The sequence below is a fragment of the Struthio camelus genome, chromosome 14 (assembly GCF_040807025.1).
Source record: "Struthio camelus isolate bStrCam1 chromosome 14, bStrCam1.hap1, whole genome shotgun sequence".
Classification (NCBI taxonomy): Eukaryota; Metazoa; Chordata; class Aves; order Struthioniformes; family Struthionidae; genus Struthio; species Struthio camelus.
This window is the reverse complement of record NC_090955.1, coordinates 458,389-480,158: the sequence shown is the minus strand read 5'-3', so window position 1 is coordinate 480,158 and position 21,770 is coordinate 458,389. Positions and strand designations below refer to the sequence as shown.

At 41.8% G+C, this 21,770-nt stretch overlaps 1 protein-coding gene and 1 long non-coding RNA gene across 3 annotated transcripts in view; one reads left to right on the top strand and one right to left on the bottom strand.

Moving 5' to 3' along the window:
• LOC104148124 (uncharacterized) overlaps positions 1-6,498 on the bottom strand; it is a 30,446-nt gene extending 23,948 nt beyond the window's left edge. Inside the window, exon 1 of the long non-coding RNA XR_695032.2 lies at positions 6,381-6,498. This is a non-coding gene — a long non-coding RNA (uncharacterized lncRNA). The remainder of the gene's footprint in view (positions 1-6,380) is intronic.
• A 1,915-nt stretch (positions 6,499-8,413) lies between these two features.
• On the top strand, positions 8,414-12,575 carry TRH (thyrotropin releasing hormone). Of its 2 annotated transcripts, XM_068907117.1 has the most exons (3): positions 8,414-8,597; positions 9,647-9,863; positions 11,088-12,575. In XM_068907117.1, the coding sequence occupies exons 2-3, from the start codon at positions 9,668-9,670 to the stop codon at positions 11,672-11,674; spliced, it is 783 nt and encodes a 260-aa protein (XP_068763218.1). In that variant the 5' UTR covers positions 8,414-8,597; positions 9,647-9,667; the 3' UTR covers positions 11,675-12,575. The 2 variants fall into 2 exon arrangements, with proteins under 2 accessions (XP_068763218.1, XP_009679434.2); XM_009681139.2 differs by lacking the exon at positions 8,414-8,597 and having other exon boundaries at positions 9,241-9,863.
• Positions 12,576-21,770: the final 9,195 nt, after the last annotated feature.

The window sequence follows — 21,770 nt, the reverse complement described above, 5'->3', positions numbered from 1 at the left end:
CAACGCTGAAGCAAAGAGAGCCCATGGAAGAGGAATTGCTTTCATTTCCCCTCCTAGATTTGAACTTCCCAACCACTGAAAACGAATAGAAAATCTGCAAGTTCAGTGATGAAAGGCATTAGTTTGGCCCTTCCTGAGGAGTGGGGAAGAGAAGACCAAGAACTCTACAAGGCTTGTAACAGAAACTTATTTCTTCATAAGGAAAGGTGTCAACGCTTTGGCAGAAAATGAAAACACATTATTGCTCACGATTCTGTTTTTCTACGAATCTGCAGCAAAGCCTGCTGGAGTGTGACATGCTCTCCTGCTGACCACTGTGCAGCTTGTCTAATTGGGCAGGCCTGCCACAAAGAATTTCAGTTATGTTAGTGCTGGCTGTGACTACCCTGGGCTGCCTTTCTAAAACTTAGTTCATATGTCATTAAAGCCACTGAATACTTGTCTAGGCTCATTAATTTAGTAAATGAATTTTGAGGACTAGATTGATACACCGGGTCTGGAACCCTGCCTCCAGAAATGATTAATATTTAATACAAGATTTGTAGGTAAGAGGTAATACCTTCTGTTACAGTGATTACTATAGGTGGAAAAAGCAGACAATCTAGGGGGATCATAAGCCCTTTTTAAGTCCTAAGAAGAGAGACCAACCTTCAGACACAAAAGCCTTTCCTCAGCTCTAAGGAAGGTCTGTATTCCTGAAAGCCTGGCTGCCTCACCCTACTATTTGGTCTCTGGAAAGGGACCGTATAAAGACTGTGGCTATACTCACTCTGGCAGTCTGATGTTACACAAATCAAAAGGAAGAGAAGTAGGAATTACACCTGTCACAAGAATGCAATACGCTTACAGAGCTCCTCCTGCAGGACAAACCATTTACTTATTCTGACGCATAAGAAGCTGTGTTGTAGAAACAACCACATAGGAAGAGGCAGAGCTGCCCACCTACTACTGATAACCATTCGCCTCCATTTTCTCCCCAATTAGTTCCGTTCAAAGAATAAACTGGGAAGAGTGATATAAATAAGCTGTGCTTTTAGATTATTCTGAGAAAACAAAAGAGCTGATTTGCCTCTCATTTCTGCGAGCAATCAAGTTATTCCTAATTTATAACACTTAACAAGAGGAGGTTCAGACAGAACAGCACAGGCTTGCAGTCATCGCAAGAGTTGCAATTCAGTAGATAATTGAGAGGATACAACTGGTTAGGGAAGGGAAGTTAGAACCACAGGCCTGTTGACAACGTACGCTTAATACAAACTAACAGGGTGCTTTAAATAACTAGTGGAGCTATTTCTCTCCACTTTATACATAGAAGTAATGAGAAAGATGTGCCTCTTGTGAAAAAAACCCTAAAACACCACTGTTGTTCTAATAAGGGAAAGCGCTCGGAGTGATTGGAGCAAGTGCATGGACTCTTTTCCTGACTCTACCACTATAGCTGTGTGAGCTAGGACAAACTCCTTGCACATTCAGCACCTCTCAGTAAAACTGGTAATAAATACACTGGCAAGTTCCACATTAATTTCACACAACAACTTTTTTTATCCTGTAGTTCAATAAAAGAAGAGCAGTTTCCATAGCAGCTTCTACATTTCATGATCCCCAAAGGGACGGCTATAGTAAAGAAGACCAGTTTGCTTCAGTAACCTATCTCTGACAGTGACCAGAGCAAGATGTCCCAGGGATGATGTAAAAACGCCCCAAATAGAAACTTTGCAATAATCTGCCAAGGAGAACTTTCTGCCTAACTCCAGGCTGTCACAGTTGATTGATAGCACAAAACATGAGGATTTATATTCTTTCAAGTAGAGAGCTGCGGTAGCAGATTTTTTTCATTACTTGCCTTCAGGATCTTTTTATGGACCAACAGACAGTTGTGTGCCAAGTGCTAGACCTACTTTTAAGGCCTATTAGCGGCACTGACGCTGAGCTGGGCTAGTGTCCCAGGCTCCTGCACACGCAGAGGGAGTGAGTTGAGCCAAACGATCTGAGCAATGAACAATTTGGAGAGAGACGGGGCACAAACCTCAACCCTCATAGCTAGCATGTTAAGACCTAAGGCTGAGTTTTTTGAACGAGTTGTCCGTCTCTGGGTTTCTTCATGTAGAAGCCCTATTAGAAGCTGGTGCCCCTTTGAATATACTTGTAAGTAGGAAAATTAGGGACTTCATCAACAGTTAATACAGAAGCTCAAGAGGCTTGAAGTAGCTGTGATAACAGACAGCAATTGGACAAGGGATCTGAGGATCTCTGTGTTGCTGAAATGCTGTACTTAGCTGTGAAATGTGGTAGCTGGGCATCTCTGCGTAACACTTGCCCCAGACAGACACGTGCAGGTGCTGGGAGCCAAATCCTGTGCTGCCCCAGGCTCTGGGCAAGTCTGGGTTGTCAGTGGGACGGCAGAGAGCAAAGCCCAGGGTGGAAAACGGCTCTGGAGTTTGAGAAAAGAAACTCTCCCTCCTACCCACGAATTCAGCTCTAAGCAACCGTGAGTAATTCTGCAGTGAGTGGGAAGAAAGGACATTACCACTTATAAAATAAACCTCCAGAAATTTTTTAAATAGAAAAATCACCTGCAGGGAAAATGAAACGGAACAAATTTGGCCAAAACAGCAACAGAAAACACTACAAAGAAAGATAATATATTAAAGAGAGACTGTTTTCCAGTTGTGATATTTGTTCATGAAACAAAAGTATCTTTGAGGTACTTCAATTTAACTTTTGTCTTTTGAACAACAGCATTACAGCATCAGAGCTCTGCTAAACTCACTATGCCTCCTAAACTAGTCAGAAATGATACAAATCACCTAAAAATTCAGAGCCAAGATGCTCAGCTGGAAGTCCTGGGCATTGCACTATAGATACAACTTTGCACCTACTGAGAAGCTTTGCATGGGGGTGTACTTGAAATGCAGGATCACATCCTCCTCAAAACCTGCGTTCTCTAGAGGGAGTCCTCAGCTCAAGAGATGTCAGGAAGCAAATTTTAATGACAATAAAAACAATTGACCTCTCTTCATGTGCTTCCCTGAATAACTTTTGACATTCCGTTTCAATCAGTGGATAAGGAAGCTTCTTTTATGAAATTAAGGTTATCAAACGCAAACATAGGCTTGTATTCTGGCTGAAATTTCACCCTGCAGAATTCAACTGAGGCAGATTTTTGTATCCAAAACATCCAGAAAGCCTTCCCCTTGAGTTGTCTCCTGGGGGAAAGGAATCCTTGAACAGCGTAGGATGCCTGTCCATTACACTGGCACAGAGGGTGCTTATTCTGGCACAGAGGGTGCTCCTAAGAGAAAGGGAATTCCTAGCCCCTACATACCGGAATGAGGGATTTGCGTGCATTTTTGTGCTCTGTAGCACACCTGCACCAGTAACCGTGAGCTCCTCTGGAATGTCCAGAAGCCAGTGTGGAGCTGCTGCTCCTGCTCCGACTGAGCGCTGGAGGTCCTGCCCAGACAAAAAGAACAACTTCTTCGGCGATGCCCTGCTCCTCATTTGTGACTCTGAATATCAAGTTGCTCTATAGCCAGATGTGCAAGCAGAAGACACTCTCTGGACTCATTTCAGTACTCTCTGTAATATTGCTCTTTCTAAGCATACTATCATACGAAGTGCAGCCTTAGAACATAGCTCTTCATTGCTGGGTGTTTCCTACTTTCAGAGAGTCCTTGGCCAGAAAGGATCATTAACTAAATCTAATCTAATCATGGGTCATTAAGTTTCACCCAAATACTTTAAATCAGGTCCAAAAATTTCAGCTAGACTAAAGCATTTCTGTTCCCAGAGCTCAGACTGCTACAGGCTGAGGAAACATTGATCTCTTCCCTAAAATGATAGGGAAATGGTTAGTGAGACCCCTGATGATCCTGGCCCTTTGAGCAGAAGCTCTGTCCACTGCCACCAACATTCTTGCATTTTCAGAGGAAAGCATTTTCCTCACCCTAAACGCTTTTCCTCAAATGTCTCATCAAACCATTTCTCCTGCCAAAAGAAAATGAACATAACTTCTAAACTCCAAGCAACATTAAGGCTATACATGAAAAGTTACCTGGCAGTTTAATTACCCTCGCAGCTGGGAATGTGAATTCAACTAAATTTTTTAACCTCAGCTTTCACGTACTGGTCCTTCTTATGCTTTTGCCAGCATGACAGAACACACTCCCTCGTTATCTTCTTCATGTGCGAGGAAATAAATGCAGTAATCAGATTACCTCACGTGTCTCTGATAACATGTACATTCTGAATTGAATAGATGAAAGCTGGACGACATTTTAACCAGAAAATGACACCCGTTGTGTCAGGAAAGGAAATATCGGTAAGTCAAACAATCAGCACAATTGACCACAGGCCACAGGAGTGAAGGTATTGTCAAGCCTTGCAAATCTTAGCTTCTGCTTGTGATTTAGAAGGCTGCAGCTGACAGCTTAATAAGAGCATCCCATGTGCAAGAGCTGACTGGAGATGTACCATTGAAACAAGGTTCTGTTGGAAAATGTTTTTTGAAAACTGAAAAGTTTTGTAAACACATTTTAGCTGGGAAAAACAAACCAACCAACCAACCAACACCACAGAGTTTTGAGATCAGCTTCCTAGTAAGGCTGTTGAGGAACTAATACCCAGAACATCTGCATTAAGACGACTGCTCAGACCTGCAGACTCCAGAACTTCCCAATTGCTCCTGGTTGCCTGATGGTCTGTGCAGGTAAGAAAACTTCCAAATGGCATTAAAAGGTGGCCCAAGATTAGTGGATAATCTCCCCTGGAAAATAAGGATCTGCACAACCCCACCTTCTGCTCCATGGGCAAAATAAATGTCTTTGACCTTGCCTCTTCACATATACATAGATAGTAACCAATAGTTTAAAAAGAAGTCCTGCCGAAAGAAGCCAACTCACTGCACGCACTTCTTGCCTTGGGGAAGAGGCAGAAAGAATAAACTCCATGTGGCAGAGGCTAGTCAAGATGCTTAATGCACTCCAAATCTTTTATGTTAAAAAGAATATGATATAAAAGGATAAAACGACAGAGAAAATGTGATTAAATGAAAGAAAAACTGTAACAAAGCAAGATTAAGAAACCGTTCAGAATTACTAAAGCCTTCACGCACATGATGAAAACATCCATGTTTTTTTAATTTAGAAGGCACGCTTGGCTTCAGCAGCTTATCAAGAAAGCCTTGCAGGGAGCCAGCAGCAGAATTCGTAACAACTTCACTGCTCTTGTAAGGACATTTTCTAAAGACATGTTTAAAAGTGCAAATCCCTTTCCCCTTTCATCAATGCCTACTTTAATTTATAGCCCAGTAAATTCACTTTTTAAACTCTGGTGTGGTACCACAAGAGATCTTATGTGGTTACTATGTCCAGGAAATGCTAGGCAACTGATGTGAAGTGAATGTAATTCACTACAGGGATCACTGTGACTGATACAATAGCAGTTTATAAACCTACGGCATATAAGCCCTGTTAGTTTGTACAGAGAAATTTAGTGGCCACAGTGTGGTTTATGAAGGGTAGAGAGTCTTACAAAGAGAGCAACCTGGATGAGGTGGCAGACTGGGTGTTAAGTGCAGAGGATCCCAACATCCCGTGCGTTGGACTGCTGCAGCACGTGCTTTGAGAGACTCCGGAAGAGGCTTCTAGCGGGAGCAGCTCCCGCTGTATCTAAGCGGTAGCTACACATGCAGGCCTTCTATGCTATCCAGATTAATTTCAGACTGGAGGGAGAACTGCATGCTAAGAATTGTTTCCAGCTTAAAATTAGACATTGGGAGGATTTTCATATAGAAGATATGTGGGAAATGCAGATTTACTAATTTGCTGTCTTACAAAGTTCCAAAGCTAAGTCTCAACTATCCTATCATTTCTAGATAGCCGAGAAATTCAGTATGTCAACTGCTGCACTGCAACTGAAATCTGACTCATTCACTCAATGCTAAGATAAAATACATTCATATGGGAGCCTATTTTTAATATCAAATCCTTAGCTTTTCCTTGAGTTAATTTGCTTATATGATTTTGTACATGTGAAAAGGTTTCAGCTGTTTTCTCTTCCTCATCTTGCTCAAGAGCCATGCTTCAAAGAGTGAGAATTTGGTATTATTTTCAAATCAATATGTAGAGGATTTCAAATCAGAGAGAGACAAGTTCCAAGGCCACCCCCCAAAAAATCAAAAGAAAAATCTGACTAATTTCAGTGGATTTTGGATTAGGCCTTTTATTAGGGCAAGACTGGGGCTAAGTCACAGACATCTACTGCTCTGTTAAACAAGCAACTCTGATACTAATGAAGATACTTAAAACAATTTCCAGCATTTTTTAGATTCCTGAAAAGCCATAGTGTATTCCTTAAAACTAAAAACACATAGGAAATACCTTTAAAATGATCCTTGCTTTGGATGAGGGATTGTTATTGGTTGCCCAGTCAATCTTTACTGACCAGCTACAGTAAGATGCCTGTCGATCCTTGTAGATCTTCAGTTCTGTTGCCTGCTGAGGTTTGGCAAAGACAGCATCTTTATAAAGCCATATATATGTTTGTTTGCACATAGGCTGCATGATGTCTCCAAGTCCCTTAGAAATCCCCCCCCCCCCCAAAAAAAAATGAAAATATATTCCATCTTCAGTATTTAAAAAAAAAAGGTACAAATGCAGTTAAAATGCAGTAAGTCCCAATCTCTACCCTCAGTGAAATCTGAAACAAAAACACTGATGTCCATGACTAGTCCCAAGTTATATCAGGGTAAGCACCTCTCTATATAATTTATGATACATTTTTATACGGTATTAAGACAAAATTCAAGAGATGACCACACTCTCATGGAAGAGCACTGAGGTAAAGGCTGGGTTCCACTGAAGTCACCCCAAAGAAGCCAGATTTTCTTTCCTGAAGTATTGAAAACAAGACTTTTTTCGGTGGATTTTCTGATTATTCATCATATAAAGTTGAACAGGGGTGCCAAAAGGAAAAAAAAGCTCTGTAAGATTACCATTTTCTGCTAAATTCTAATGGTTAATAAATCACTTTGATAGACAACAACTGACTTCACCCCTTTAATTTCTGTCATCTATTCAGATGCAAAATGCTGCCCTTCTTTACCCAAGCCCAGCACTGATTGCCCAAAACTAGCTGAAATGGCACAACTCAGCTACCAAACCGGGGCCAAGTAAAGGAAAAACCACACTGCGGAGGTTTTCACCCTCTCTTTATGCACCATAGAAAACGCCCTGCATGGATTTGCTCCACAAGCCAGCAGAAGAGGCAATTTGCAATTAACTTAGTAGCAGCAGATGCAATCTTGTAGGTCACGTGAGGATCCACATGACCTGTAGCATAAATGATCCACCTTTAAGTGCAGTGCTTTTAAGTGCATCTCCAAAATGCTTTCTAGCTCAGGCTGTGGCACAGCACCACAGAGAGCAGGTACACGGCAGTGTCGTGTCAAGGAAGGTGTTATCAAGCCATGCTGGCAGGTTGCTGGTTTCTGTCCCTACTTACTGCTGAAGACAAATTTTAACTTGAATGCTTTGATGGCAGTGATGAGAAGGACATACACAGATGGGTCTGCGTTTGTGACAACGTACTAGTAAGAGGGAAAGCAGAAAAATGTTGACTTCATTTGGTTGAAATCCTCCCTGTAGTAAAAACAAAAGAAGAAAGCCGCATCCTGCATCACTTTATTACTGTGAGCAATCCTTACTCGGGTTTCAGTTCTCTATATTGTCATCAGGATCACTAAGCTTTTCAAAGAATCACTAGCCCTTTATCTGTACCCCCTGCATGATCTGTTCTGAGTAGCACTGTGTGGAAGAATATCTTAAATAAATGGACAGGTAGAAAGAAGGAGTCTTATTTCCAGTTACAAGGGTAATAATGCTTTTTGAAGCTCACAGCAACAACCTAACTACATTTTAATATCTAATGCTATGCATGCTGTATTCTCGTACATTGTGCATGGAAGTCTATGCTAAGAAAATAGGGAACTGTAAGCCAAAAATTGTTTAGCATCATTCAGAATGAGAAATCATCGTCTAAACTTGTTTAAATATAATCCACTATGGATTTTTTTCATTGTTTTTCTTCCTTAGCTTGATAAATTACCTATCCCTTTGCTTTTACACCCAAGTGTTTGCTTAATAGCAGATGCATGAGCTTCTTATTTTAAGCAGAAAAATCCTCCTTTTCCCTGTGCTGTGTGTGACAAAATTCAACATAAACTCTTTAGAGAATGGAAAAATAGCAATCTCTGGGAGTCCAGCATGAGTACAAGGAGGTGAGCAAACAACTACCAGAGTTTTAAAGTGCATTCAGAACTCAGATCTCCGACATTAATAACAAAAAAGCCACACACACAAAAGCAACACATCACCTAAATTACCTCACAGCCATTTGCATAAAGGATCCAGAGGCAGCACAGTATAAGTACGGAGACACAAGCCATCCAAAGAGAACTTAGCAACAGTTCTATTGGAAACTGCATGCGTCTGTAGCAAAGAAAGGGCAACTTTTAAGCTCAGATGTGCAAACAGCTTTAAAGGACTGAACAACCTCTTGGAAGAAGCATCAAGCAAATATCTGACACTACAAACCAGGTAATCTACCAAATCATTTCCTTTCGAGCTGACTGCTCTTAACTTTCTTTCTCAAGATTGCTTTGAGTTAAAAAGCCTGCATGATATTCTTAGGGCTGTTATCCAAGGACTTTATCAGAGGTGACAGAAACCTGCCAATAAGAAAGGTAATAAACTCGTTCTCTATTTTAAAAATTGGTAGATCTTCATAACAGTGTACATTTCTTTTACATGTCGGAGATGTAATTAAGCTAAATGACTGTTATACTAATACTAAAGATGTATTCCATTCTGCTGAAGTAAACTCCACTTACTGGAAAAATAAATCAGTGATAGGTGCCTTAGAAATTCCAGTGCTAGCTAGAAGAAATTGAAAACCACTCGTTATCTGGGTAAAAGAAGGTATAGTTACTATTATTTGTCTTGGAAAAGAAATGTGAGGTGCTTTCCCAATGCAAGAAATCTTCCTAACCAACAGAGCATAGCTGTCTTACTATATAGACAAATACGTATGTACATATACAGAGCTACTTGAAATTGGTATACATAGCTAATTAAAAATTAATGGCCTATTAAAGTTGGGCTTTTACTGGAAGTTGGAACAGAAGTATTGCAAATCCCGATATCACTTTAATATGAACCCTTAACAAATGGAATCGCCTAGTGAAGATGGTTTGTAAAGGTATATGCGTGTGCACCTCATGCACAGCAATGGTTAGCACAGAGTTCAAGAGGGAAATTATTTTTGCCTCTTGGCAAAAGACAAACCAAAATAACTGGCTTTCAGAATTATCTGTACATCATGAAGTTAGGTGTTTAAAATGTTAATACTCATTCTGCCAGGAAAAATAAACAAGTCCTCGGTTTCAGGTATGAAGAATTTACAGATTCTTCAAAGAACGTGAAATAAACCGAGAGGACTGTAACAGAAATCAGGAGGGACTTTCCTAAGAGACCTCAATCTCTACAAGCAGTGCCATGTTTCATTTTCAGTATCTGGAAATGTTGCTATTATTGCTGTATTTATTTTGCTCCACCCACCTCCTCTGTCCTTCTCTCTCCCACGGAAGCTGCAGGAACCCTGTACCACAATGCCATCTGTCCAGCTGCCACTGCTACTCCTCTGCCTGACCTTACGGGGTGCCTGCCTCAAGGAGGGGCAGCCCCTTCCAGAAGGAAGTGACCACATGGAAAGAAGTCCCTTGGATGACAACCTGCAGAGGGCAGAAAGCCTCATCCTTCAATCTGTCCTCCAGAAATCCGAAGAGGAAGAAAAGATCAATAAAGGTATATACAACACTGGGGACATTCCTCTGATAATGCTGGCAATAGCACTTGGCTGAGGATCGTTAGATCCAAAATAGTTAGTTCCCAGGTTCTAATGTATATATTTATCATTCTAACTAAGGGAAGTGGAAGGATACAAGGTCTGTTGTAATACACTCACAGAGAATTCTCAAAAGGGACTTTCTTCTCTAAGACCTCCCAGCTCGGGAACTGCTGTGGCATCACTGAGCAGCTGCCACATAGAAAGAAGGTAGAAGCCTATCACGGAAAACCTGCCTGTCTGGAAAGTGCTTCCCTAGGGAAGCTCTAAGAGGACACATGGAAGACGTTCCCCAGTTGGGGACCCTGTTCCTACTGTTAACTGGGGGTGGGGGTGCTCCCATTCATCTACTACCTCACCCCACTGGCTTCTACATCCTGATAGGGGTGAGCTTTGCCACGGCTGGGAATGCTGAGGCTGCTCTGGTGTCAGTCCCTCCTAACTGCTTGCTCTCCTATATGCTCTACTGCCACCAGTCACAGCAGTGGAGGCAAATCAAACTAGGAGATTGTAAGAAGCAGCACATAGGGGCCTACCACCACCAAGGAGCATGGAGCCTCAGAGTAGAAAGAGCAACTGGCCCCGAAGTGTCTGTAGAAATAACCTTCCTCCCTCTTCACATGAATGCTGAGTCAGTCATGTCGACCCAAGGCCTGAAATACTAAGAGATCAGAAATATTGTAAGAGAAACAATAGAGTTATGCTAGCTGGAAATACTGAGCTGGCTTTCAAGATGTTCCTCACATTCCTGCTTCTACTTATGTTTCAGTCCTTCCCTTTCCCTGCTTCATGCGGACATCCACCTCTTCCCTCCTATTGCAGCTGATTTCTTCCACCTGCCTAGCATTTTTCACTCATCTCCCTTTACCTGGACCTGACCTACTTCTGAGAAGCAAGTCCCTAAATCCCCACATTAGGCTTTGTCATTGGATTTCTCCCCATTTTGTCTGAAGCTTGTTCCTAACGTATCAATCCATCCTTGCTAAAAATGTGCCAGAACTGTTTCCACAGCTGTTTACGTATCCAGAGTGACCACTTCCAAGACTACACAGTTACTGCGCAATTAAATGGGTGTGATGAGTAAAAGAACATGATCCTGCACCACAGAACTCCACAAATTCACATTTCAATTTCATTAGTGAGGATTATGTGGGTTTATTAACATTACTCTTTTCCTTGGATAGAATCAAATGCCCCCCTGCCAGAATGGCTTTCCAAAAGACAACACCCTGGAAAGAGGTACGTAAGTGACCTGGAGAAGACAGAGCATCCTGGGAAGGGAGAGGATGAAGAAGAATCATCTTATGGAGACATTCAGAAGAGACAGCATCCAGGGAAAAGAGAGGAAGACGACAACCTTGACAGTTACCAGGAGCTAAAAAAGCGACAGCATCCTGGCAGAAGGTCATTGTGGGACCAGCATGCTGCCATCCCTAGTGCACAGCTAGTCTACTTGAATGAGTTATCCAAAAGACAGCATCCAGGCAAAAGGTATTCGATGTACAAACTTCAGCATCTTGGCAGTAGAGGCTGGAATGATGAGCTAGACCTAAGGGACCAGCATGTGGAGAAACACCAGCACCCTGGAAAAAGGTACTGGGATTCTAAAAGCCCAGATTATGCAGCCCCCTGTGACCTTCAGGAGTCCCTCAGCTGTAACAAAGGCAGCTTGTTGCTTGATTTAGTAGAAAATGTCAGCAAAGGCAGGGTAGAAGAAAAACGTCAGCACCCAGGAAGGAGATTAGCATGGGAGAGCGAGGCAGAGGAATGATAAAGTAATTGTGTGCCTTTGGTGAGGTGAACTGCCCGAACACTAAAAAATTCTGTTCACCCCCTTTCAGCTCCCCACTCCTGACCTGCTGCACCTATCTTTAAGTACGTGAGCGTTCCCATTGAAGTTAATGGCTTTGTCACACACTTAAAGTAGGAACTGAAGGTCCCAGCTGAATGGGTCAGGCAAGTGCTGAGGGTCTTCAACTGCCCTGCTTTGGGAAGTTAGGAGTGCTCAGTTACTTGTCAGACCAGCCCCCAAGACGATCCCGCTATGTGTATTCAATGGTCTGTTCCCAAAGGACTATAACAGACTCTAATATTTGTTTAGATGCTACTAAAGCAGAATAATTATATGATTTCCTCTCATGTCAGTCAAATTAGTCAACTAATAGGAGAGAGAAAAAAGAAAAACATATGCCAATGATTTCAAAATGCAACTGAATAGGTTTTCACTTCCAAATGATGCATTAACGAGACACATACCCCTGTGCACTACAGTCTGTCTGGAATACAAGCACTAAGCAGGGATAGAGACTGTGTCCAGCCTGAACAGATCACATGACTGGCTTCATACTTTTGAGTTGGAATGGCCACAAAAACACATTTCACTTAGGAAACTGCACAGCGCAAAGGGTTAACGCATCCCAGAGCAACTAAACCACAAATTGGGAACCCAGCTGCACACACCCTCTACTAGAACCCCATCCTGGTGCATGCGCATTTCAGTCATTCTCCTTGAAATCATGCTGTCTTCTTTTTGGGCATTTAAAATTGCAACAAGCAGATATCCTTTTCTTCTGATAAGGATTTCTAATCTCTCCCTTGTCAAACAAATGCTTTTCCTTTCTGCGGTCGGATTGCCAGAAGTGTTCATTTGATATGAATGATTCAATAAACATCAACAGTCAACTCCTGGTGTCCTTACTGGTTGTGCAAGCATAATGGAATAGAGTGAAAAACATAAAACCATCCCAAGATAAATAAACAAAATATCATAGGATGTTTTTCAATGCAAAAAACTTCTTGCAGGCTGGTGTTCTGCACAATATGTAACTGTTTTGCTACTGAAGTGGAAGGGTGATTTGCACAGAGGTATTCTCTTTTTAAATCTGCTTGTATGATACAATAAAAATACACACCTGGACTAAACCGACAGCAACCTTGTCACACAGCTCAAAGGGAACTTTAATTGTTTGAGACTGATCCCAGCAAACAAAAAGTGGTTTGAGGCAGACCAGCCTCCCACAGAAGAAGAAAGGTTGAATAATCTACACAGCTCAAACCTTCTACGTTTCATAATCTTGCGCAACACAGTTACATACATATCACTGAAGAGTAACAAAAAATTTCATCAGTCTTTGTACTGTATGCTTGCTAAATAGCTTTGCTGAAGCTGAGCTTAACTGCCATCTGATCACTATGTTTGTACACATATGCACAAATACCCTTAGAATTGTATAAAAAATAATTTATATGAAATTAAAATACTTCTACTTGGGCTTGTAATGTTCATACCATGGGTTGCAAATACAGAAGTGCTTCTTGTGCTTCGTTCAAGGTTTCCACTGTTTTAAAAAGAAATTGTCATTACATGATGTACCTACTTCATGCACGGTATCAGCAGGAGAGTGAAAAAAATAGATGTCTGATTCCCTATTCACAGGTCTAAACACTAGATTTACTGATTTTTGCAATTAATGCACAGTTATTGAGTGCAGACTTATTCATATCACTTCTTATACATTCAAAGTTGTTACAGCATGTCAGTATGTTACGCTACGTCAGTATATGTGCTAGAATGCTGTTTTTTTAAAGCCAGGTGAGTGTGCTTTCCATTACATCTTTCTTAACATCAAGACATGCTCTTGAATGTTCCTTTTAAAGATGATTGTTTCCCCCCTCCCTGCCCCAGAGCACTTCCTGAGCCACAAAAGTTAGTTTTGCTACATGGCGCAGCTACCCTGCAGAAGAATAAACAGCCATCTCAGCAAGTTTTACTTGTCAGATATTAGATGCCCGTAGGCTGATCAACACTCAACACAGTTAATCAAACAATTTGTAACTTTGGAGATACTTTGCAGTATTTCATATATGTGACAACTGGCAGACCTCTCCCGGTGACAAGGGTTTTCTAATTAACAAGTGCTGAATAAATTCTCAGAGGAGGTAATCGGGAACAGTCTGTACACTTCAAATTTCTTCACCATCTTTTCTATTTCTGGATATGGTACCTTTTTAAATGAGTAGTTTTCACTGTACAAGGGGAAAAAAAAAATTTCTCTGGAGAACGCTATTTCAGATACCATTTCCTGCTAACGAATGATGCTTTTTAAACCTCAGGGAACCCTGACAGCACTACACAAGACCATCACCACTATAAAACATCCAAAGTAAAGGAAAAACAGGATAAAAAAAGATACTAAGTGGGCAACAGCAAAAACGCATCACAGTTCCTGCAAGACAGGGACCCTGCTAATATCACTACGAGAAAGTGAGGGCAAGGAAGGGAGAGAAGCAAGAAAGCCCAAGGCTGAAAATACCAGTGCTCACACTTTCCCGAGTGTGAGGCCACCGGGAAACTCCCCATCTGCTAAAGCTGTTAATGTGCAACGATGAATGGCTGGTTCAAGATATTAGGTTGCAGCCTGTAAAATCTACACTCTTGAGCAAATCTCAGATGCATTTTATTATCAATAAATCAATCACCTATTAAAAGGGAAAGAGTGTGCTAGCCTTCACTGGCCATACTGAGAGAAGACCACAGTTGATTTTATCTAAGTCTTTAATTTATTCATCAGCTACATTTTAGATTCTCAGTGCTCCAGTATTTACAGAGCTGACAAGTTTTGCCAGGGCTCGTCGTCTGTTTTCTGTTTGTTTGTTTTTGTTTTTAAAGGCTACCACTGTTATAACATTTGTAAGAAATTATTTCTATTGATCTTGGGTGGTTCCCCCTGCCCACCTTCCCTTCCAGAAATCCAAGCCTGAGTTGACAGTGTTTTTCAGTAAATTCAGATTTACCACATGTCATTATCATGCCTGCAATTTTAAAAATTTGCCTCAGTTTGGAGCTGCTGAAAATGCACTTGTCTGACCGGAAGAGGCACAACACAAGCAGATACTGGGAGAGCTCAGACTGCTACCAACCCATTTCAATCACTTTCAACAAAAGTTCATTAGTCCAGCAAGAGGTCTCTGGAAAGTGAGAGAAACGCACCTAGGACGGATTCTAGGGCAGGGGTGGGACCCAACGGGAAAGATCGCCTGCCAAGTTCTGTACGCCAGCAGCCAGTTTAAAGAAGGACAAGTCACACATTCCCATTCAAAGCAGCACACGTGCTGATCCTGATGCTGGCCTGACACATCCATCGACAGAAAGCAGGATAGTTTTGAAAGTGAAACTTGAGGCAAAGGTCATGAGCTTCAGTCAATGACATGGGTTTGAAAATCCTAGAACCTCAGAGAGACTGGGATTTGAAACAGAACTGAACGGAGCACAACTTGCTGCATCATATTTCCCACGTCTATAACAGTCTAAGGGACCACCAAACTTACTGCTGAGGTGCCTGGGAAATAAGGAGGTGGGGGGGAAGGCACCATAAAAATGTAAAATATACGATCAGAATCATGAGAAAGTGCTGTCCTGTGCTTATAATCAAGCATAGCAGATGGATGTGTTTTTTCAAACTTCATCAGAAAAACTCATACAGAGCCAGCTACAGAGAACAGATCTTCACATCCTTGAAAGTCCTGACATTGCATATTAATTTCTAACATCATACTTCCGTCCTCAGGCTTGCCTTTGAGAATACATCACTGAATCGCATGGTCCCTGAAGCCTGCAGGCAAGATACAGAACCATCACCACCCAGTAGCCAGGAAAGTGACAATCCTGACAGAAATCCTGGGAGGCAGAAGTAGCATGCTGTTAAACCTTGCAGTTATTTGTCTAATTATGGCTACTTGCAGTTTTTTTTGACCCTGGGGTTCCTGTATCCGCATGATTATTTCTGATTATGCTAAACATGGTTCACTGGAAAGGCTTGAGGATAGAGCTACACATGCAGCTTAGGAAAGAATAATGTTAATCACTAGATTCAGCTTTTCAGGAAGGCTAGACTATTTCCTGGCACTTGCCCAGCTGGGAAGCAGATCTGAAGAAACGGTAATCTCTGGCAGGGGACAATGACAAGTAAGTGAGGCAGATTACTAAGAGCAGCAAGGAAGGTAAGATGCAGTCTGGAACAGCCTAAGCTTTATTCCTTCCACTGTTCTCAAAAGCTACTTGCGTCTGTACAATTGGTACAGCTGTGTGAAGGGCATCAGAGAAAATAAAACCACATGGGACTATTATGCATAAATAAAATAAGAAGAAATGCACTAATGATAGCCTTTACAAACAAAAACACAGTAACTGGTATAAAATTGATAGATGGAGCTCCAAGTTAAACAATCGATGTAGCCAAAACTTTACAGTTTTTTGGGGACAAGCTCTTACATGTGCACCAAGAAGTTACCTCTGCAGACTTGGAAAACACCTGCCTATGTCACCTTCTTCCTGCTTATGTCTGCCAATAACCCCAGCTTCAGCTACCATAAATGTCCATGAATTTTTCCATGGTGCTTCTTCGCACAGAACTTTTTTCCCTGTCTGATCCACAAGGCAACTAACTCTCCTTGTTCCTTTCAATATCTACCAGAGACCCACTTCAGACAAACAGCCTATAATAAATTAGCCAATTAGTGAAGCACACTCAGCCCCTACCAAGACAGACTTTCAGATTAAAACTGAGCTGCAGCCACTGCTGGTCACGTGCTCTTCCCTCTGATGAACGCTGCGTTTTTTGTGACTATGAAATACATATAAGCACAACTTTTGAAGTTAAATATCTGTCAGATTTACATAGACCTTAAAAGCTTTTTGGGCCTGAGGTTCGGGTAAGGGATGAAACCAGAAAAGAGCCAGTTTCTACACTGCAATCTTTGCTTCTTTGAACGGTAAACACAGTGCAATCCCTTGGCGATACGAACTAAACAGATATATGCTACTTACTTTTAAAGTAAGAATTTGCTAACTGCATTTCACATAACATGTTATTTTTACTGTATAACTTCCCCTTGCTGTCATCTTTTGTTAGAATTTAACATCTGTGGAAACACCTAGATGTTCCAGGCTTTGCTCATAGCTTTGCTCAGTCACACATGTAAATGTAGATGCACATATCGGTAACTGCAGAATAATGCTCTTAAGTTGCAAAGCTCTCCAGTGAAGTGTATTATTTGTCTGTGGCCCAGTTTGTGGCTCTTGAGGAGTGATAAGAAATCAATAACAGACTTAGTCCAAAGGTTACTGGAGTCAGTGGAAAGGTCTCTCTTGTCCTCTGCAGAATCTGCATTATGTCCACAAAGCAAAGCTGTACACTGGCCCTAATTTGCCATCACAGTGATGCAAATTCTTATTTCCAGCTCTGACTGGGATTAAAACAACCCTTCATAGGTGAGTTCTTTGTTAATTCCACTTAAGTTTCACATTTCCGGCATGTTACCAGTTACGGAGACATACAAGAGTTTGATTCCCAAAGAGCAGCTTCTGTAAATGCCTTCAAAATGAGCTTTGTTTTCAATGGGAGGGGGAAGCCAATGCGAACAAATGGTGTAACTAACATTTCCTGCAATTATTTTCAACTCCTCTCATCATTACTGCTCTCTGCCTCGCTCCCCCCCAACCTATCAGCCTTGGACTCCTTGCTAAATCATTATAATTAGCACGTGCTGAAGGTTTCCAAGGGACATGTGCCCCCCCCCCCAAACTCCCCTTAGTATTACTTTTAGTGATTCCTCAGTTGGAGAAAGTTTGAAAACATCATCACCAGAGGTGAAGTAGAGTCGCTGCTTGCCTGGTGACTCACTCAGTTAACATTAAGCTGCCAGCTGCACTCTTAAAAGTGCTCAAAAAGCAAGCACATCATTCTAACAACCTCTTTGAACAAGCAAGTTGTGTTGAAGACGACAGCAACAACAGCCCTGCAAAAAATCCACAAATCATATACTGTCAAGCAGCCTTTTCCTTCTGCCAAACAGCAAGACAGTATCTAGGGGGCATTCTGCTTATAGATTTTAGACGTGCTGCCTTCAAGATGGGAATTGGTTGCTGTACAAATTTGTAGGGGAAACAGAAGACAAGAGAGGCTACCAGAGAAAGTACCCAAATATGGTTTCATCTGAAATCTTAAATGAGTCCTGAACACAATCTAAACATCGTGGCGTTATGGATCCTTCAGTTACAACATCAAACAATATGTAATCACAGAGGAATTCTGAATATTCCTCTCTCCCCTCTTTATAAAGTGGTGCCGTTCCATGATATCAGTAGCACTCAGGACAAATACGCCACATTCATCAGCCGCGTGAAGGGAAGAGGTAAATTTGTGTTGACGACTGGCCTGCTAGACAGCCTCATTTCACTGCACAGAACCTCAGCACTAAGACAGTACTGAAGGAGTTAACAGGCAAATCACAGAAATAGGGCTCGACAAGTTGCCAGCGGCAGCTCCCACAAGCCATCGTGCTGTCAGTTTTGATTGACGAGTCTGCAAACACAGAAAAATCATAGATTTGGCATGGAGATGTAGCTTCTCTTATCCTCCCTATGTAGACTAATTAAACAAGTTTGCTTTGTATCAAAGTGTTTACTATAGGCAGCTTGAGTATATTCAGTATATGAATTTTCATTAAAAGGTACTTAAGAACAGAGATCTGCAACTTTAATTTTGCTCAGAGAAAAAACCTTGCATAAAATGTTGTTTCAGATCTATCCAACGCAAAAAAAAAACAAAACCCAAACTGTTTTCTCAGATATATGAAAATCAAAGATCATTTTGGGTTATTGGAAACATTAGGAATATTTTGCACAACCTATTCTGAGGTTTAAAACTACATTTTAAAAATTTATCACAAAACTTAGGCCAATTTCAAAAACATAGCATCCATTTAGACCAAATATTTGTTTAGTTTAGAAAATACTAAGGAAAAACATTCTGATTTTTCCAATCTTTGCTTCCACCAAAAGGACGGAATGAATTCAACACAGTTAGTTGTCAGATATTTTAAACTTTTTTCAATGAGTAAGCCATATTTGTGTAAAAACGCTCCATTGCATTCCTTGAGCAGCAGACAGGCCTTATCAAGAACTACCTCTAGTCTACATTTACCTCTCTTGTGCTGGGATCAGACTCTTATTATTTATCATGGCAAATGCCACTGAGGATTTTACAGGAAGATAAAGAATATAGGAGAACCTAAGTGCAATACCCTTCCGGCAGGACTTTGCCATTGCTACAGAGCTGACTGGCTTCCTCCCCTCACTTGTATCCTCACTAAAGTGTCTCGTCTTGGACATCAGACGCAACGACCAAGTTCGCACCAGACAGGGCCCTAAAATTCACTATTAGAGGTATCATAGCATCTCACGAGATATTATACAACTTTGTTAACTGAATGTTTGCAAAGAACTTTGAGGTCCTTGGATGAAAGCAGGTCAGCTAACATCACAAACAGGACCCCTTCACTCTACTCCTGCGGCAGAGCAGGAGGAGTTATATATGAGAAATGGGGCTTTGCAGGCCAGGTGTTCATATTCCAGTGGCAGAGATGGGGCAGTGAACACGCCACTCGAGCAAGCCTTTGAAACACTCTCCTTTTTTGTATTGCTGCTCTTTCAGTTTGATTCACAACGGCAAATCATTACTGATTCAAATTTAGTCCCCAACAGCATCAGTAGCATTTCTGTAATGTTTAATTGGTCCCCAAATACCTTTTAGATTGCTGTTTCGCATCACCATCTCTTTCCATTGCAACTAGCTGGATGAACCCAAGTTCATTTTTGAAGTAGCATAAACTGGATTGCTTTAGACTGAGATGTTTTTGGACCCTGAACATTCTCTGAGTGGGAAAGTGCGTCTCAATGAGCGGCAGGCAGCCAAAGTCTATTCCCATTCACACCAGCACAAGCCTAGGTCATTCCCCTGCACTTCAGGAGGGATACCTAAGCCCAAATTTGCCTTTGGGAACCAGCAATTACCGTTGACGCATCACGACTACATCTGGCATGCTGACTCTGCATCATTTATTACTTCTCTGATTCTCAGTCTAATAGCGTCGTAAATATCCACACCACAGTGAAGTGGTGCAACCACTCACTTGGTTGCACTCAGCGAGCTCCTGAGGAACTGCTAAAGACCATTTCTGTTTAGAAGTGTGCAAATCTATAGCGTTTTTCTTTCAAAGTGCTGAATGAAATTTCTCTGTTCAAGAGTGACTGACACATGGCTTTTTATCCATACTTCAGTAAGATTCATTTGGTGAGATGCTCTGTTGTAGTCTGTTGTCAAAGGCACAACATGCAGAAGAACGTAATTAACTAAAGATCCAGTGAAGTCTTTGATTTTTAGAGTACGTTGCAGCATGTTAGCATGCTTACCACAACTCACTGTAGGCAGTCCTTCTCACTATATGGTTATCGTCCAACAGCAAGCTATTATTTTAAGACTTTAATCATTGTATTTACCATTTTAATAAGCCTTTAAGATTATCCATCTGAAAATTAGCAGTTACGGAAGCTACGGCAAAGCTTTTCTTTTTTAAGAAAAGACCTTGCTGCTCAGGAGCCTCCCTCTCCCTTGCCCGACTCTTACCACTTCGGAATGACAGGACAGGAGGGGCCCGAGCTGCCAGGGTCGGTCATCAGGGCCTCACGGCCAGGCAGAGAGTCCATCCCGAACGCTGGGCAGCCCCAGCGCTGTGAAATCCCCTGCAGACGCCCGCTCCCAGACCCTCGGCGGTTCTCAGACATGCTTGTTGTGCCATCTGGCGGCAGCCGCTTCTCCCCACCTACCCGCTCCTCGCCACCGCCCTTCACCGCCTTGGCAAGCCACGCTTGTGCTGAACAAGGAACAGAGCAGAACGCACCCCCCCGGCAGGAACAAGACAACCCAAGTGCTAGAGAGCCCCCCCTCCACCAAGCCCTGCATCTGCTCTCGCCTTTTGGGGGGCTTATTCCCACTCTCACCCTTCTGAACTCTTTCCCTCCCATCCAAACATAGGTCTCACTGCCCACCTAGATCTCTCCGAGTCTTTCCAGTCCCCCAGAGACACACGTACTGCTGGAGGAGTCCTTCCCCGGCTCAGTGTGTTACAAATCGCTGGCCTGAACAGAGGCCTGGCCAAAAGGAGCAAGATAACAACCAAGGGGCAGCAATTTGGTTCCCCCTGTCTTGCCCAGAACACAAGCATGGCTCAGTGCTAGGAAACAGCCGAGCTCCAGCAAATCCAGAAAGATCACGACACGTCTATTAATTGAAGCCCCAATTCCACATATAGGTCTATCCAATGAGAAACCCCAGAAGCCTTGATGAGATGTGTACGGTAAAAGGCTTTGCCAGCTCAATATTGAGTATACTGAGTTCATCTTGGCAGGCCTCTTCCATGTGTGGTTAAACCCTTCTCACTAAGGTTGGAAGAGGCCAAAAATATATTTTTCTATACAACAACATCAGTAGAAATGTAAGCTGGTTACTTCTGTTTTTCCCCTTTTCATCCATGAAGTACCTTCCTTCTTTACATATACTGCTCCTTTAAACTCCAGTCCCTATAGATGAGAATTTTTCAAGTTTTAAAATAAAAATCATAACACTTAAAAAACACATTCAGATTTTTAAGAACTAGGGGTACTATAGCCCCTTAACTTAAGGAAAAAAGTTAAGTCATACCTTTAAAAAAAAAGCTTAACAGCTTATAATTTGCCTGACTGCACTGCTAGGAGAGTATCTGATCAGAGTAGCTTTTGCAGCATCCTAAAGCCTCTTCTCAGCTTTTAAAATCAGAGGAATTGAGTCTGTGTTTTGCATGCAAAACAGGAAGGTGATTGTAACTTGTTTTCTACGTTATTTCCATAGCCTCCTGATTCTCTCTTCATAATCGAATCAAGACTGCATTGTTTTGAAAAGCAAAGCATAACGGGTCTCAGCAGGAAACTGCAGATTTAAAAATTCAGATAGTTTGGCTATTTATAACATTCAATTACTCCTCTGGTTAAA

What these genes read in the sequence shown, in the direction of transcription:
- TRH (XM_068907117.1), top strand. Translation starts at nt 9,668, where the DNA reads ATGCCATCTGTCCAGCTGCCACTGCTACTCCTCTGCCTGACCTTACGG. An exon ending in GGAAGAAAAGATCAATAAAG is followed by an intron (nt 9,864 to 11,087) that starts GTATATACAACA and finishes TTCCTTGGATAG; the next exon opens with AATCAAATGCCCCCCTGCCA.